Source organism: Poromitra crassiceps, assembly GCF_964638095.1.
Source record: "Poromitra crassiceps genome assembly, chromosome: 1".
NCBI classification, from domain to species: domain Eukaryota; kingdom Metazoa; phylum Chordata; class Actinopteri; order Beryciformes; family Melamphaidae; genus Poromitra; species Poromitra crassiceps.
The window spans coordinates 71,961,950-71,978,302 of record NC_139623.1 but is presented as its reverse complement, the minus strand read 5'-3'; the positions used below and the strand labels follow the sequence as shown (position 1 = coordinate 71,978,302).

The window sequence follows — 16,353 nt, the reverse complement described above, 5'->3', positions numbered from 1 at the left end:
CTGGTGGTCTTGTTGTTCCTCCTACTCCTCCAGCAGCACCTGGTCCAACTCCAGCTCCAGTTGCAGTTCCATTGCCACCTGGAAGCCCTCCTGCACCAGCAGGACCCCCTCCTACTCCGCCCGGTCTTCCACCTGCGCCTCCTCTACCCTCTCTGTCTCCATCAGGACCACCCTCTCCATCTCCTTCACCTGGTGTATCTCCTCTGGGGACACCTGCAGACAGAGCCCAGAAGAACACCACAACTGTATTTCATAGAAACAATTTTAAGTAATTATAATCCTAAATCCACATTTGCAGAGTAGCTCCTATGTATCACTAGTTGGCTATCGTGTGGTGAGTACTGTGCCTAGGGGTGTAGTGTTAGATGTTAGATTAGACAAGCCCATCTTTATTAGTCACAGACACTATGCTGAGGCGCCATGACATTTATCTTCCGCATTTGACCCATCCTGGCTCGTCATCCTACATGTTCAGGCCAGCAGCGGCAGGCAGCTGCAGTGGGAGCGCCCGGGGACCAACTTCTTCCAATTGCCACTGGTCAGACGATGATCTTCTGCAAGGTTTTAGTGGGGAGTTATACATGGGGGGAAACCCCATGGGAGCATGAGGAGAACATGCAAACTCCACACCGAAAGGCCATTTCGATGAGACCAGGCACTGAAGGCATGGGAAGACATAGCCCCAGTGTCAACAGTGTCCCAGGCGGGAATCGAACCAGCAAGAGTACGAGCTGAGAGCGCTACCACTGTGCCCCCGTATGGTTCTATTGGTGGCTGTCTTATGAATATCACCAACTAGAGGTCATAGTTTACCCACCTTTAAATTTACTTTTATTTTTATTTTTATTGCTGGTGTTTGATATTATATCATTAAGTGCTGAAACTAATTGATCCTGATTATGGAATAATTGTCTGGCTGTTCTGTTCACCTGGGGGTTTGAGAGGATTGGCTCCAGGTAGTGCCCCACCTCCATAAGCTCCACCAGCACCTGCAACACCAATGAGAGAACAGGAAGTGCCCAAACTGTCCAAAGTATTGTTTGATGTGCCTTGAAATATATTCTTATGCAGCTGAGTGGCTTGTCCTTGTCACCATTTTTACATGATGTTCTGGCAGCACCGGGTACCAAGACCTATACTGAGACCTGGCCCATTGTCACATGATATCAACACATGATATTACTTGTGTAGATGTATACTGTTCATTGGTAGAGGGGGAATGGGAGCTTTATGAGTTGGATGAGTTGAATCCATCCATGTTTTCGCTCCTTTTGTATAAGGTTACAAAGCCGTTTAACTCGCATTAGATGTCAGTATCATTGATTATGATTGCTTGGTTATGTTGTTTTTGGTATTTGCAGTTTGGCCTATCCAGATAATTTTCTGCTCTACCTAGCTGTTATAAACAGTATATTGCATACAGTGTTTCCCCCCCTTTTAAAATAATTATTGATGGCTTTTGGTTAACAGACAGACTTCTCAACTGACAACACATGCCTGTCTAAAATATGCTCTTTGGAAATGTCTATTTCTGACCTTAGGAGTGAAAAGCAGACCGAGACTGAGGCAAACGCAGCATCTTTTTGGTTCCAGGGCATTTAGTAAGTAAAGATCACTGCCCACCCAGTCAATATCATGACGTGTATTTCTTTGTATAACCAGATCCAGTCAAACAATAACTGGACTGCTTTACCAACATCTTTACCACCAGAGCCAGCACCAATACTCAGACCACAAACCCCAGTGCCAGTGACCCCCCACTGGAGCCAACACCAGTGCTCGAGTCAGACCCAAAGTCTAAACCAATCTCAAGACCTGAGGAGCCTACAGAACCTGATGGAGAGACCAAAGGTTTGACAATTATAGTTCTTTGAGAAATTTGAAAATTAAATATTTAGATTGTACTTGAATGCTGTAAAAGTCTGTGTTTATAGAAATGTACAGTAACTGAATTGTGCCTCAGTCTGTGCTTCTAAAATAAGATAATCTCGTTTTTTGTAGCCTGTGCAGAAAACGAGAGGATTTTGAAATGAAACAGGCCATTGGAAATAGTAAGAAGCACAAGCAGGAATCATAGATAGAAGAGAAGAGGCAAAGCAGTGTGCAGTACTGCATGTGTCCAGTTGAACAGTCATCTAGCAGTAGGATATCTCACCTCCAGAGGGTAGTCCTGCACCGCCTGACGATCAGAGGGAGAGAAAACCCATGAGAGAGATAACAGGACAGCTTCTAAGTCAGTCCAGTTAACACTACGGGAAACTACTGGCATCACTAACGCTTCATATCTCATGGCAAGGGATAAGGGAATTATGCGAGTACATAAGTAAATACTCACCAACACCTGTCCCAGCTGTTTGAAACAAAACAAGAAAATGTGTTAGGAAAAAGTAGCATGATGTGTTGTGACAGTTTGAATAAGAGTTGTGACTAAAACACTCACTCTCTGGCACAGGTAAACCAGTGACAGCTGCAAAAGCATTTAAGTGGAAACATATCATGATCAGATTAATAAAAGTAATATTATACATTTATGGAACTCCATGTAAGCATCAGTAAGAAAATCCATAGGGCTAATACAGAGTAAGCGTGGTTTTCTGCCATGTTATCAAATATTCAAACAATTAGACAGTGCATGCTGTGTAGCTTCATATTCAGGCCAACCTACCAGGGGCTGCTCCTGTGGACCCTGGAGGATACAAAAAATTGTGTCAGTCACTTATTGCAAGTACACGGCTGGACTGCAGTGTATTCTTACCGGTGCAAAGGCCGGCGGGCCGTTGCGAAATGGGCCTGTCAGGTTGTGAAAATGTATGTATTATGTATTTGATTGGGCCGGTAGCGGCCCATTCAGGCGTCAATAATGAATGATTCTGGTCTCTGGAGTGGCCCTCTAACCAATGCTAATGTATAGCATTGTAATTTAGGATGTTACCTGAAGGCAACACAGGTGGTGACAGCCAATGACATGCACGGAAAACGTATGTATGTCTGTGTGTGTCTCTGACCACAGAGAGAGAAAGAGAAACTGTTCCTCGTGTTATATTTATTTCCTCCGTCTTGCTGCTGCTCTGGGAGTGCACGCGAGAACTGCTGCATTAACCCACTCTGCTAACAGACGTGTTGTTCAAAGATGTTGTTGGTGCTCCCTCTAACTCCACAATGTGCAAGATAGTAATAGGCTATGTGTCTCTGTATAGGCGGGTGCACAACGCACACACCCTGCTGAGAGCAGCGCACACACATGCTGACATGCTGCGCTGCTGAGACGCACAGTGTTCGACTGAAATGTCTGCACTTTAAAAAAAATCAGTGTTATGTTTAGTACTTGTTCAAAAGGCCGTCTATCAGCGCCGTTTGCTGAGGATGCAGATCAGGTACGCGATGGGGATTGGAACGGACTCGTGCTGTAGCAGGCACGCGCTGGAGAGGTGAAGTGCGAGCGGACAGAGAGAAGAAAGTGAGTGAGGAGCATGGTTCATGTCCGCGGTTCAGAGACTGATCTCAGTTAGTACTGTGTGCGTGCGTCACTGAGACCTGGCTGTAAGTCATGTCACTGTTTAAGTTATCAGTTAATTGCAGTTAATGTAAAGCATAAGTTTATATTCATGTTGGAGATTTGGTTACCCTAGAAGGATGCGTGATGGATTCCGCTCCTAGTACACGTGGCTGTTAATTGAATAATTGATGGAATGCCATACTCCGTGCCTGTCGGGTGCATTGTGGAGACTATGCTATGACTAAAATTATATTAGAAATAGATGTTTGCCCTGCATTAGTATTGTATAATTCATAGTGGTTTGTGGTTTGGTGCACATTTAAATAGTTTTATTGTATCAAGCTTAGGCAAGTAATAGTAATTATTAGTGATTGTTATTTCCACGATATATGTACATGTATGTTGATATGGAGGCTGATATGCTGGCTATGTATGTAGTGAACATACAATAGTTTATGTCAGTATATAGTGTATATACTGTGTGTATGTATGCATAGATGGATATATGTATAACTGATGCTATAGGCTTTGTGGTGGACTAGTTTATTACTGTAATTATAATAATGTATATATATATTTTATTTCTTTACAGAACCACATACACATGTAAACCACGCCCATGTCTGACCATTGCTCAGTCAAGTAAAAGTCTTGAAAGAAGATAAGTTGTCTGCTTCCGTGTTTTAACAGACACACCTGGAGCGAAGTTTAAATCCAATCAGAACCAGCAAGTTATAGTATCATACAGTCCTTTATTATAGCCTCAACAACAGTACTGTACTTATGTCTATTTAATAAGTAACCGTTGAGTTCTCACTGGGCACGTTTATTCAATGCTGCAACATCATTACACCTAAAACCCCTAGACCGGGTCATAACATGTGGCTTCATAAGTAAATCCCCAACCCATGCGAGCGCGAGCGAAGCATGGGTCGATTCGAAATTGTGGGCCTGTCTGACACATGGCAGGTAGCTTTTTTGGTCCCAGTCCAGCCCTGTGCAAGTATAATGGGAAACAAGTATGTTGCCCCTCACAAATGATGCAGATACCCCTTAGGGCCTTGGAGAGATGGTGCATTCTGTTACTGATTGGCCTAAGGCTTAGGCCAATCAGTAACAGAATGCACCATCTCTCCAAGTTTAATCGGAGCGGTGGTGTAGCAATTATAAGCTACGACGTTTTGCCCTATAAATAGAGCCACCTAACCTGACTCTGCCAGATTGGGGCTATATTGTTTTCACAATACCACACAACAGTAGCCTGTACTACGAAGCTATCTTAACAGATCCGCGATAAGTCCCTTTGATCTGGTTTGACTGAACAGGATCAAAGCTATCTAGTTAACCGATACTACGACGCTGGTTTTCTACTCGATAACTGAAGCTGGCTTTATCTGGGATCTGCCTGTGCACGCGCACATTTTTCGCTCGTGCACAGGCGCGCGTCCACGCGAAAGAGGTGCGCTAGCCAATCACATTATGAACAGCTGAGTTGATCCACGCCCACACCCATTTCTACACCCATTTCCTCATTCAATGAAAGCGCAGTGCGTGATCAGAGTTTTAGCGGATATTTAATGTAACCTATGTCAGAATGAAAATCCGCGTTGGATATAATCTGCTGAAGGACTGCTAAAGCTGCCGCTTGTATTCACATCAGTCATTTGATTTACTTTGATCAGCGATTTCTGTCCCCTAAATGTGTAATCTCAGCCTATAAATTTCCACAATCTGTAAACCTATTTAGACCATAGATTTAGAAACGCATGCTCAATGAATAATGATCTCTATCACTCATTATGTGTGTAGTTGCACTGATCGAATAATTAATATATAAAATAATGATAATGCTGATGCCTAATATAAAAGAGAAAACTGCTGAACTGAATTGAGATGATGCGGGCATAGTTTTCATTGATAAAAACTAGCCTATTTTTGCTCATATATTGGCATACAGCCTACAGGACACAGTTCCAGCTGAAACATGCAAGAATTGCCTGCATATTTAGTAGCCTATTGGGGCTATCCCATATTTATCCCATATCTATATTATATGTAGGCTATAGGCTTTTCTGGCATGTAGGAGAATATCACCCTCACTCCATTTGAGGCTCCGTGTATGATATGCGCTGCGTGATTAATAGTGATCATATTTCTCCACGCATCGTTGAGCTGTTAAGACATAAAGTGGTAAGTAGGCTTAATTTAATTATGTAGCCTACAGAGCCACAAATGTTTTTCTTGTTATATTCTCAGTTGACTGCAATCTATTTTTCATATGGCGATCTTATATGAACAGTGAGTGACTCCAGAGAGCCGATTATATGGGTCTGTCATGGATTTTGATCTTATCCTCTGAAGCTAACCTGGTCGCGACCAGGTTAGCTTTGCAGCGTCAGTTGCCATGGTGATTGAAAGTTAACTTGCTTTGTAGTACGGCTAAACCAGGTTTAAACTCAAACTTACTCGGATAAGGCATTAAACTAGCTTCGTAGTACAGGCTACAGGTGCGTGTCTTGTTGTGAAAACAATACCGCCCCCATCTGGCAGAGTCAGGTTAAGAGCCACCCCCATCAGGCCAGAATCAGTGTAATTTATAAATGCCAGGTTTATTCAAAATCGGAGGTGTGGTTTTTGAGATACAACAGTTAGGCCAATGAGTGTAATTTGTGAGGATAGCCGGATGTGTCATTCAGACTTATGGTGAAGGTTTTGGTAAAAATCAGTCAAACCAGTCTTGTCTGAATTATAAATCATCTTTAGTTATTGAGTTATATATTTCAGACCTTTAATTACCTTTAACTTCAGCAACATTAACTACTTAAACAATGTTTATACACTCCTATAAACTACAATCAATTAATTTATAAGTGAGACGTAGTTGGGCAAGTTGCTTGGGAGGGGGGGGGGGGGTGCTGAGTAAGATGAAGCAGAGATGGTAAATGTGAAGGAGAGGGTGATGTGTGAGGCTTACTGGGAGCATTGGTTGGTGTGCCACTACTGACAATAGCAAAGTCTCCTGTCAAGAGAAATGATTATGAATGACATTGTAGGACCTTCAGCTCTGCTTAGCTTTACAGCAGGGGTGGCCAAACTACGGCCCACGGGCCAACTGCGTTTTACTGTTTTAAAGTTTAAAACAGAAAACGAAAACGAAAAAACGAAAACGGGAAAAAACGGAAAAACAACAAAATTAAGAAAAACAAATGGAAAAACAAAAAAACGGATTCCCCCCATTTCGTTTTTTTCAATTTAAAACCATTGAAAATGGGTTATACTTGAGTACCCTGACCTGGTCTATTTATTTTTAAACATTTTTAATACTGAATGAATGTTTAATACTAATGTTAAATTATCTCTGTCTTAACCTGTTGGCACAGGAAAATAAAATTTGAAAACATACAGAAATACCCATTGTAAACAATTTTTGCCACAAAAACTGCCGCGCTTAATATTGTTTGGCCCGCGACTCCTTATATTTTTCTGTATGCGGCCCACAACCAAAAAAGTTTGTCCACCCCTGCGTTACAGTAACATGAAGCAGAACCAATGACAGTGTATGGATGGAGGATCAAGTCGTGATGATGGTAAAGCAGAAATGAATGCACATACAGGCAAAAGCCATGACTGAAGTGAATCCTCACCTGGAGCTGGAGTCCCACTGAGTTCTGTTTTATCTGAAAATGAGGTGAACAAAACATGAATGTGGGCGAATTCCACAGCTAACTGAGACACAAAACAAAACGACAAAACTGAATAGAGTTAAGATAGGACCGTTGTATAAAACATGACCCCGCATTCTAACTGATACTGCTTCACATAGCCTACAGTCTTGAAGTAATTACTATGAATGACTGCATCTATTTTAATGTGTAGTACAAACTACAAATAAGCAGTATTTGACCAGAAATACCTGGTTTTGCACCAATGATGGGGATTCCTGTACTGTTTATACCACCTCTATCACCTGCTCCTACTGGGCCACCAGTAATGCCAGTATTTCCTGGAATAATATTGTTTTTTAATATTGTTTTTTAATCATATTTTTACACTATTCAGTAGTCACCAGTCAAACACAAGACCATTCCATGTGTAGTGAAAATTAAAATCAGAATAATGAATGCTCTGTCTGTAGCCTATTGTATTTTCCAGCTGGCGAAAAATGTTTTCCTGTTCTTTTGTGTTTGACTTGGAGTCTGTGGGTCTTTTGATCTTTGGGTATGTGAATCAGATTTTTTTTTATTATGATTATTATTATTTTTAATCCAGCATGCCTTGTTGTGTTTACACCCACCTTCACCTCCAGAACTTCCAGACCCCTCTATCACACTGGCAGCACCTCCCTCACCTGGAGTAAGAGTACAATAGTGAAAAAGCTGAACTGAGAGGGGGAAACAGTATGACTTAGCAAAAATTATACGGACACTAGAAACAGAAAAACAAATCTTGAATACAGTCAGTAGTCTCCTGTTAGAAATGTGTAGCAGATGTGTGACCGAAAAATATAAATTTTCTAGACAAAAACAGTGGCTTTGGTTGTACAGTATGTATGGGCCAAATATGGGCAGACCTAAAGGTTAGAGAAGTGAGCTTGTGACTGGAATGTCAGATCAATCTCCAGGACGGGCAGGATAAATCTGGGTGGGGAAAGTGAAAAAGCAGTGCTTGCTCCTCCCTCATTACCACCACTGTGGTGCCCTTGAGCAATGTTCTTAAACCCTAAACCACTCAGTGGCCATCACATCAGACTGTGGTTGTACTGGTCAGCTTCCAGGAGTGTGTGTGTCTGTGCGTGCGTGCGTGCGTGCGCGTGCGTGTGCGTGTGTGTGTGTGTGTATGTGTGTGTGTCTGTGTGTGTGTGTGTGTATGAGAGAGAGAGAGAGAACAGAGCGTTCCTGAAAAAGAGAGTATTGCTCTCAGTGAGACACCCCTCCCTATAAATAAAGGTTAAAAAATAAATAAAAAATACAACACAACAAAAGATGGAGAAACTTCTTTCTCATTATTTCTTCTAACTTGGACAGTTACCTGGTCCTCCAGCTCCATCAGCTCTGGCACCGCCAGCGCTACCTGGAAATTGGGTAAAGATACAGACAAATATGAGAGAAAGAAAAGAAAACTTAGTCATGACTCATGAAAGACCTAGGTTTATTGTTGTAGTAATGGGTGTGATGTGCAACAATGTTTTGTAAGGACCGGTGCAACTTGCTGTGCATCAGATCAGCTAAATGGAAATGGCAAAACTACATTTAGCCCTGCTTAGTCCTAACTCCTAACACAATCTTTTGACATTGACCAAACCTTCCCATTGCATGCAGCATACCTGCTGTTGTGCCCACTGTTCCTGGAGTTGGTGTGCCGCCTGCAACTCCAGTTCCTGTTCCATCAAAAATTAGACAAAATCACAGTTCAGGATTGTCCAATTTCTCTACCATGTCTTCTCCCCTCTTCTCCCTCCTCTTTACTTCAGTTTATTCCCACTCCTCATCGCCATAATTACAATCTTTCTCCTCCATGTTGTTACTATACACGATCTGATACCTTACGTAGTCATCAAAAACAAGGAAACAATACTTTTTTTAAACACACGTTATAATTGGCTATGCAGTGTTCTGGTAGTGTTACATTACATTACATTACATTACATTACATTACGTCATTTAGCAGACGCTTTTGTCCAAAGCGACTTACAATATCACAATTTGTCAACAGTACAGAAAACCAATATGCAACACAATCAATGACAGCTAAGATATTTTGATAGACTAGCACCATGTAGGAAGTAGTTTGAGAAGGAATAAGTAACATGTAGCATTAGTAGGTTTTAGTAGTGTTAAGTTCATACAAGCATACAAGGATACATTAAGAGTGAGGATGACATTAATAGCTACATAACATCTAGGATGTTGCCAATTATCTGCAGTTATCCTTTATTATTATTGATAGGCAATTGCAAATCCATGAGTTTAATGCTTTTTGCAATCTCAACAGTGATTACAAGGCAAACAATAATAATAATCCAATTAATTATACTCAATCCTCTCCTCAGTGTTAGCCCAAACAGAATCTTACCACTGGTTGACGTCCCTGTCCCAGTGCCAGTCCCTGCAACACCAGTGCCAGTAGCTGCTCCTCCAGTGCCAGCCCCTCCTCCTGTCCCAGTTCCAGCTCCACCTTGTAGCCCCACAGTTTAAAAATGAGAGCGTGAGCCAGAATCAAAAGTGCAGTCAATTACTTTGTAACAGGATCAAAAGAGCAGTCAGTTACTTTGTAACAGGAACAAAAAGAGCAGTCAGTTACTTTGTAACAGGAACAAAAAGAGCAGTCAGTTACTTTGTAACAGGAACAAAAAGAGCAGTCAGTTACTTTGTAACAGGAACAAAAAGAGCAGTCAGTTACTTTGTAACAGGAACAAAAAGAGCAGTCAGTTACTTTGTAACAGGAACAAAAAGAGCAGTCAGTTACTTTGTAACAGGAACAAAAAGAGCAGTCAGTTACTTTGTAACAGGAACAAAAAGAGCAGTCAGTTACTTTGTAACAGGATCAAAAAGAGCAGTCAGTTACTTTGTAACAGGAACAAAAAGAGCAGTCAGTTACTTTGTAACAGGAACAAAAAGAGCAGTCAGTTACTTTGTAACAGGATCAAAAAGAGCAGTCAGTTACTTTGTAACAGGATCAAAAAGAGCAGTCAGTTACTTTGTAACAGGATCAAACAGAGCAGTCAGTTACTTTGTAACAGGATCAAAAAGAGCAGTCAGTTACTTTGTAACAGGATCAAAAAGAGCAGTCAGTTACTTTGTAACAGGAACAAAAAGAGCAGTCAGTTACTTTGTAACAGGAACAAAAAGAGCAATCAGTTACTTTGTAACAGGAACACGTCAAATCAGTTCAAATCACTTTGTAACAGGATCAAAAAAGCAGTCAATTACTTTGTTTATTTGTTTATTTAAAAGGATCCCCATTAGTTGCCGCCAAGACGACCACTAGTCTTCCTGGGGTCCAAACACAATACACATTATATTACTAACAATTGTAAACTGCAAACAAAGTCAAATGCAGTAGTAAGGTAGCATAGTAAAATGATAAGAAAATTGTAAAATACAATACAAGTAAATGCAAATATACAGAAGAACAGTAAAAAGCAATACAAAGATAAGTAAGAAAACAATAGTTTGGTCAGCTAGTCATGTAGCCTATTGTTCAGAAATCAACTGATCTGTTGATTTTGTAACAGGAACAAAAAAGAGCAGTCAGTTACTTTTTAACAGGAACACTTCAAATCAGTTCAAATGGAACCATAACTGAACGTTCACACCGCAACGCAAATTAGCAAATTGAATGCAAACCAGCGAGCAGATGCCTCATTTGCCGTTGGCAGCGCGAATCAGGGGAAATTCACTCGAGTTAAAAAATTTCAACTTTGGTTAATGATTTGTGCGGTCAAACTCGGGCGAGTGAAGCGATTTTGCGTTTTTAGTGTGAATGCAACATAACAATGAAAGACAGGTTTCTCATTATGTTAGTCATGTCAAACTACACCCCTTCTTACCATACTTAACAGCTTTAGATCCAGCTGACAAAGCTTAGAAACATGTACCTCCCCCTGTTTACTTAGTTTCGTTAAATTATTGGATGCCAATGGGATCATGAATATCTTATTTTATCCCATCGACACTCCGCAATTGAGCCAAAATAGCCTGATATTGTTGTTTGACATACTTCAGACTGCACCAAATACATACAAATGTCTGTCTGAAGACATTTATTTGTTTCTGACTCTGGGAAAGTGGGGAAAACACTAAAATTGTCCAAAATGACTATATCACTGAACTATAACTTCTGTTAATTAAATGTAATAACGAGGGGTGTCACGATATTTCGTGGCACGATACAGTATATCGCGATATCGAAACGTCACGATATGTGTATCGTCAGAAAAAAATGATATCGTAAAAAAAAAAAAAAAAACTTTTTTTTTTTTGCTCCTGAATAATAATAGAACAAATTTAGCAGAATCAACACGCATGAGTGAGGGGGTAGACTACTACTGGCATGGCAAAACAGCTCAAGGGGTACATAAGATTACATAAGTTTAGGGACCATTGAGCATGAGTTATTTAAGAAATAGATTGTATACTTTATTTTTTCTTTCACCATGCAACAAACATTTAGTTTGTGACAGTGTGACACATTCTATTGCAAGAGAAGCATTATCTTCCATGTTGTTTTCTAGTTATTATAATAGGAAAAGTCAAAAAAGTGGCGGCAAGATAGCTCAGCAGGCCAATATAAACAGTAAATAGAAAAAAGGAGCTTCTTGATGCTTATAGAAGGATTTAATAAAGAAGTAATGTACAGTTATACTTATTCAGTTAATAGAAAGTACATCTTCAAAATAGGACAAGGGCACAAGGGACGCAACGCGTTTCAACCTCTGGTCTTCGCCTACAGCCTGACGAAGACCAGAGGTTGAAACGCGTTGCGTCCCTTGTGCCCTTGTCCTATTTTGAAGATGTACTTTCTATTAACTGAATAAGTATAACTGTACATTACTTCTTTATTAAATCCTTCTATAAGCATCAAGAAGCTCCTTTTTTCTATTTACTAGTTATTATAATAACAATTTCCAAAAACAGCATTTGTTTTGTATTTTGTGTATTTCAAATGAAAGACAATTTTTCCAGTATTTTCCCAGGGCTCCCTTGAAAAGAGGTTTCGATTTCAATGGGACTCACATGGTTAAATAAATGATAAATAAATACATACAAATTATTTACTTTTGTTAAAAAAAATATTGTTAAAATATCGTATCGTATTGTTATCGTGAACCCAATATCGTGTATCGTATCGTATCGTGAAATTAGTGTATCGTGACACCCCTAGTAATAACTAATGTAGTATTTTTTCACTTTCTTTCGCTGAGCCTCCCTTGAAACTGTTTGGAGCCCCCCCTGGGGAGGACTGCCTCCCACTTTGAAAACCTCTGGCCTATAGGGGTCACAACAAATCAAAGACAAGCATTGATTACTTAGACACAGAGAAAACACAATGGGCTCTATCGTTGCAACGGCCTAAAAACAGTGCTTAGTGCCAGGTGCAGCGCAGATTAGTGGGCGTGGACCAGCGCACTCGATATTTTGGTGTCACGCGTCCTTAAGCATTATAACCATGCCTTTTAAGCGTTAAATTATGCACAACCTGCTCATTGGAGAAGTGCAGTATATGAATCACAAGCTTCCCTTTTAAGCTCTAATTCCACGGAGCGATCCAGTCCAGTCAGAAAAGCCGACCAAAGCGCTCTGAGCTCCCCCCTCCCTTTTTTCCTCCCCGTCTGTCTCCATATATATTATTCCATATTATTATGGTTCTCAAACCAATCTCACTGCAGTTTAAATACTGCAAGCATGTAAATACGCTACATTATAGCAAGATCAAAGTGAAAAGAATGTTCTAAATGCATCGACTAGAAAAATATAGCCTATCCCTGGATGTCAGTTTGGGCAGAATGATATCGTTTTCTCTCTTTTCTTCTCCCCCGCTGCGCTTCACAGCACAGGCGCACAGGCTAAATGATGCAACATAAATATAGCCCACATTATGTAAAGTCATGGCACAAATGTGTTTTTATTGGAAAAAGTATGTGTGAAGTAAGCTAAGTCTTGTTGGAGCGGACATCACAGTACAACCATGTTACTCAGCTATATCACGTTGTATGTGCAATGTATGTTTCACATAGGGTTGTGTTTTGATTTTAATGTTTTATTTTGTCCAATATAGAAATGTTCTAGAATTGCATGTTGTGTTAACAGAAATATTATTTCTATCTACCACTTAGCCTACTTAGGCTGATTTGGTTGCAATTTATTGTCGTAAATGTATTAGCCTCAATGCATGCTTGGAGATTTCACATGTGTGGCTTTGGTAGGGGAGCCGGCCAGGGGCGTTTTTAGCATCAGAGCTTTGGGTGGGCTCAGCCCACCCAAAGGTCATGGACTACTGAACCCCTAGGGGGGTCCGGGGGCATGCCCCCCCGGAAGAAAATTTTGTACAGTTTCAAGTAAAAATGGATCAAACTGGCGCACTTTGAGATCAAAATGAAGAGACTACAAAATAGATCAGTGTATGGGAAACACTGACTATTAAATTGTGTGACTAGAAAGACACCAATAAATCTGAGAAAATGTACTTTAATTTTGAACAACAGCACTACAACGGTGGCATTACAAATGGTATTATGAAATTATTGTGGGAAAAAACAAGAATGCCACTTTTTTTCATGAACTTTAAGCAGAAAATTAAAACATAATGTTTTAAAGCAAAAATAAATAAATAATAATAATAATAAAACACAGCGCATTGAGTGTAGTCAGAAACTGCTACTAATGACCACAATGGATTTGGAGAGAAAAAAAAAGAAAAAGAAAAATTGCCTCTATTTTTTTGGGTGGGCTGAGACTATTTTTGGGTGGGCTAAAGCCCACCCAAAAAAGGCCTAGAACCGCCCCTGGAGCCGGCGCAGTGTATATTTGTTTGGGCAGAATGATATTGTTTTCTCTCGCCTTTTCTTCTCCCCAACTGCACAGGTAGGATGATGCAACAGCCTCTGAATGACAGGGGCTCAAAACTGTCATGTTATAAAAAACTGTCATGTTGTTATACTACGTACGGTATAACAACTTTTTTTTCATCGGCCTTTGTGCCTGTCTGATGCGTGAGAGAGAGGGAGTGAGAGAGAGAGAGAGAGAGAGGGGGAGAGAGTGTGAGATCGGCAGAGGAGAGCTGTGCGTAAATACGCACAATAATATCCGCGGCGCACTGAATAAGGCCTGGTTTTGAAAAGCGCTAAGCGCTAAATTAACGCCAGGGCGGAAAATAGCGTTAGGCCGGTATTTAAGGCCAAAACGCCCATTCTGGCCTATTCTGGCACTGCGCCACGCCTCTTCGGCGTAAAGCGCATTTCGGGGCCTAAAACCATAATGCTATCTTCCCGAGGCAGGCGCAAGCCGCGTTTTTTTTTGCATTTAATGCCAGTTTTTGCACCTAAGGCCAGTGGGAAGATAGGGGGCAATATGCCTAAGCAATTTACATTATCACAATAAAGGTAATAAAATAATTAATGCCCGTTTAATTCCGAATTACAGATGACAAAACCTGCTATTCAAGCTGAAAACCCACCTGGACCTCCAGTTCCAGTTCCAAAGCCTCCTGGCCCATAACCACCTGGTCCATAACCACCTATGAAGTTAAACACCATAAGGAATGGTCTCAACTACTATTAACAGCATCATAAATACAAAAGAGTCAAGCAGGAACATGTATCACTGAAAGAAGTGTTATCTTACCTGGCCCTGTGCCATAACCACCTGGTCCCGTGCCAACTACGAGAAAAAGAAAACATTTTAAACCCTTATTGTTTCACATTTTGCGGAATATACGGCTCACCCAGCTTCAGTCTCTGGCGCTGGAGCAACAGAAACATACATAGAAGAAAGGTAGGCTTACAGCCTGCACTACTGACCTTTGTAATATCATCTCACATATACAGCTCATCACGAGAGCTTCAAACTCACCACCTCGTCCTGCTCCACCTCCAAGCACCCCACCAGCACCTGCTCCACCTTGTCCTACAGCAGGATCAGATCAGAAGGATTTGGCCATTAGTGGGATGTGGATGATACAGCCATACAGATGATGTGAAAAAACTTGAACATTGTTAATAACATATTTGGCAGGTTTTGATCCAGCTCCATAACCTGGTAGAAACTAAATTATTTAGATCAGCAATTGCACAAGGATTTGGCATTTTGTTTGAATTTGACAGAACTTATCTTAAACAAATTATGTTGAATTGGACAAAAATGGCAACTACAACTTTTGAGGGGCAGAGATATGCACATTACTTCGAATTTGTTGTGCAAAAGGACAGGAATGTGACGGTAAAGTGCAAACTGTGCCCAGACCAGAAACAGCATCCACAACATCACAGGCTCTATTGTCCCAAAGGCGGTCATTTTGGGTTAGCGCCCGAATAGCGCAGCGGGCAGCACTAATTGTGGGCGTGTTGCCCATGCGTGTCAACTTGTCAAGTGTCAACTTGGTGCAAACCTCCATATAGCCGTGTTTAAGCCCAAAATTATTCACAGGTGTGATCATGTCCACCCCCCTTAAAAGCCACAGTGTCACATTTGTGACAGCAGCTTCCTCCTCACTGAGTGGGCAAGCAGAGGGACAGAGTGAGAGAAAGAGAGAGGGCGAGAGAGAAAAGAGAGATGGGGAGAGCGAGAGGGAGAGAATTGGAGGATGAACAAGTTCGGATTCAATATAGATAAACCATTAGTAACGAATAAAAAATTGTGATAACGAAAATTGGTGCTGATGGAACGATATTCCATTTCAAACACTTCAAAGGGCTGCCGCGCAGTTACGCAGTGGATATCCCCATGGTGTTACATGTCCCAAAGCGTGTGCTTACTGTAATTAGATGTTTCGTTCAAATAGGCTATAACATAAGGTAAAAATATGTGTTTCTTTAATAGGGTAGGGATTTGTGAGAATTCAATTCTAGCCTATTTCAATAGCCTATATCAGAATTCTCCACCCAGGTTAAGCTATTGACTGCGGTCATGCCATCCACGCTGTGGAGAAGCTGGTCTTGCATGCGTGCAATTGCAGGGAAAGAGGTTACTGTATACTGGCCGGCACAACTTTCTCAAAAGTAATCTACTGTTATACAACTAACACCACAGACCTGTATGGTCGGGAATTATGTAGCCTAATGAAACCATGACAAACAAATTCTCATTTTTAAATCAAGGTGTGTATTTTTTCTGCAATGTAGGCTATAGTTGAAAATCAAC

The 16,353-nt window shown here is 40.9% G+C and overlaps 1 protein-coding gene across 1 annotated transcript; it reads right to left on the bottom strand.

The window, feature by feature from the left end:
• Positions 1 to 111: 111 nt before the first annotated feature.
• LOC310793385 (uncharacterized protein) lies at positions 112 to 15,607 on the bottom strand (the record flags this gene model as incomplete). Its single annotated transcript, XM_083655200.1, has 11 exons — positions 112 to 213; positions 930 to 989; positions 2,156 to 2,179; positions 2,666 to 2,686; positions 8,525 to 8,566; positions 8,820 to 8,873; positions 9,569 to 9,670; positions 14,672 to 14,731; positions 14,839 to 14,874; positions 15,067 to 15,120; positions 15,602 to 15,607. The coding sequence occupies 11 exons, from the start codon at positions 15,605 to 15,607 to the stop codon at positions 112 to 114; spliced, it is 561 nt and encodes a 186-aa protein (XP_083511326.1).
• Between the last annotated feature and the right edge of the window lie 746 nt (positions 15,608 to 16,353).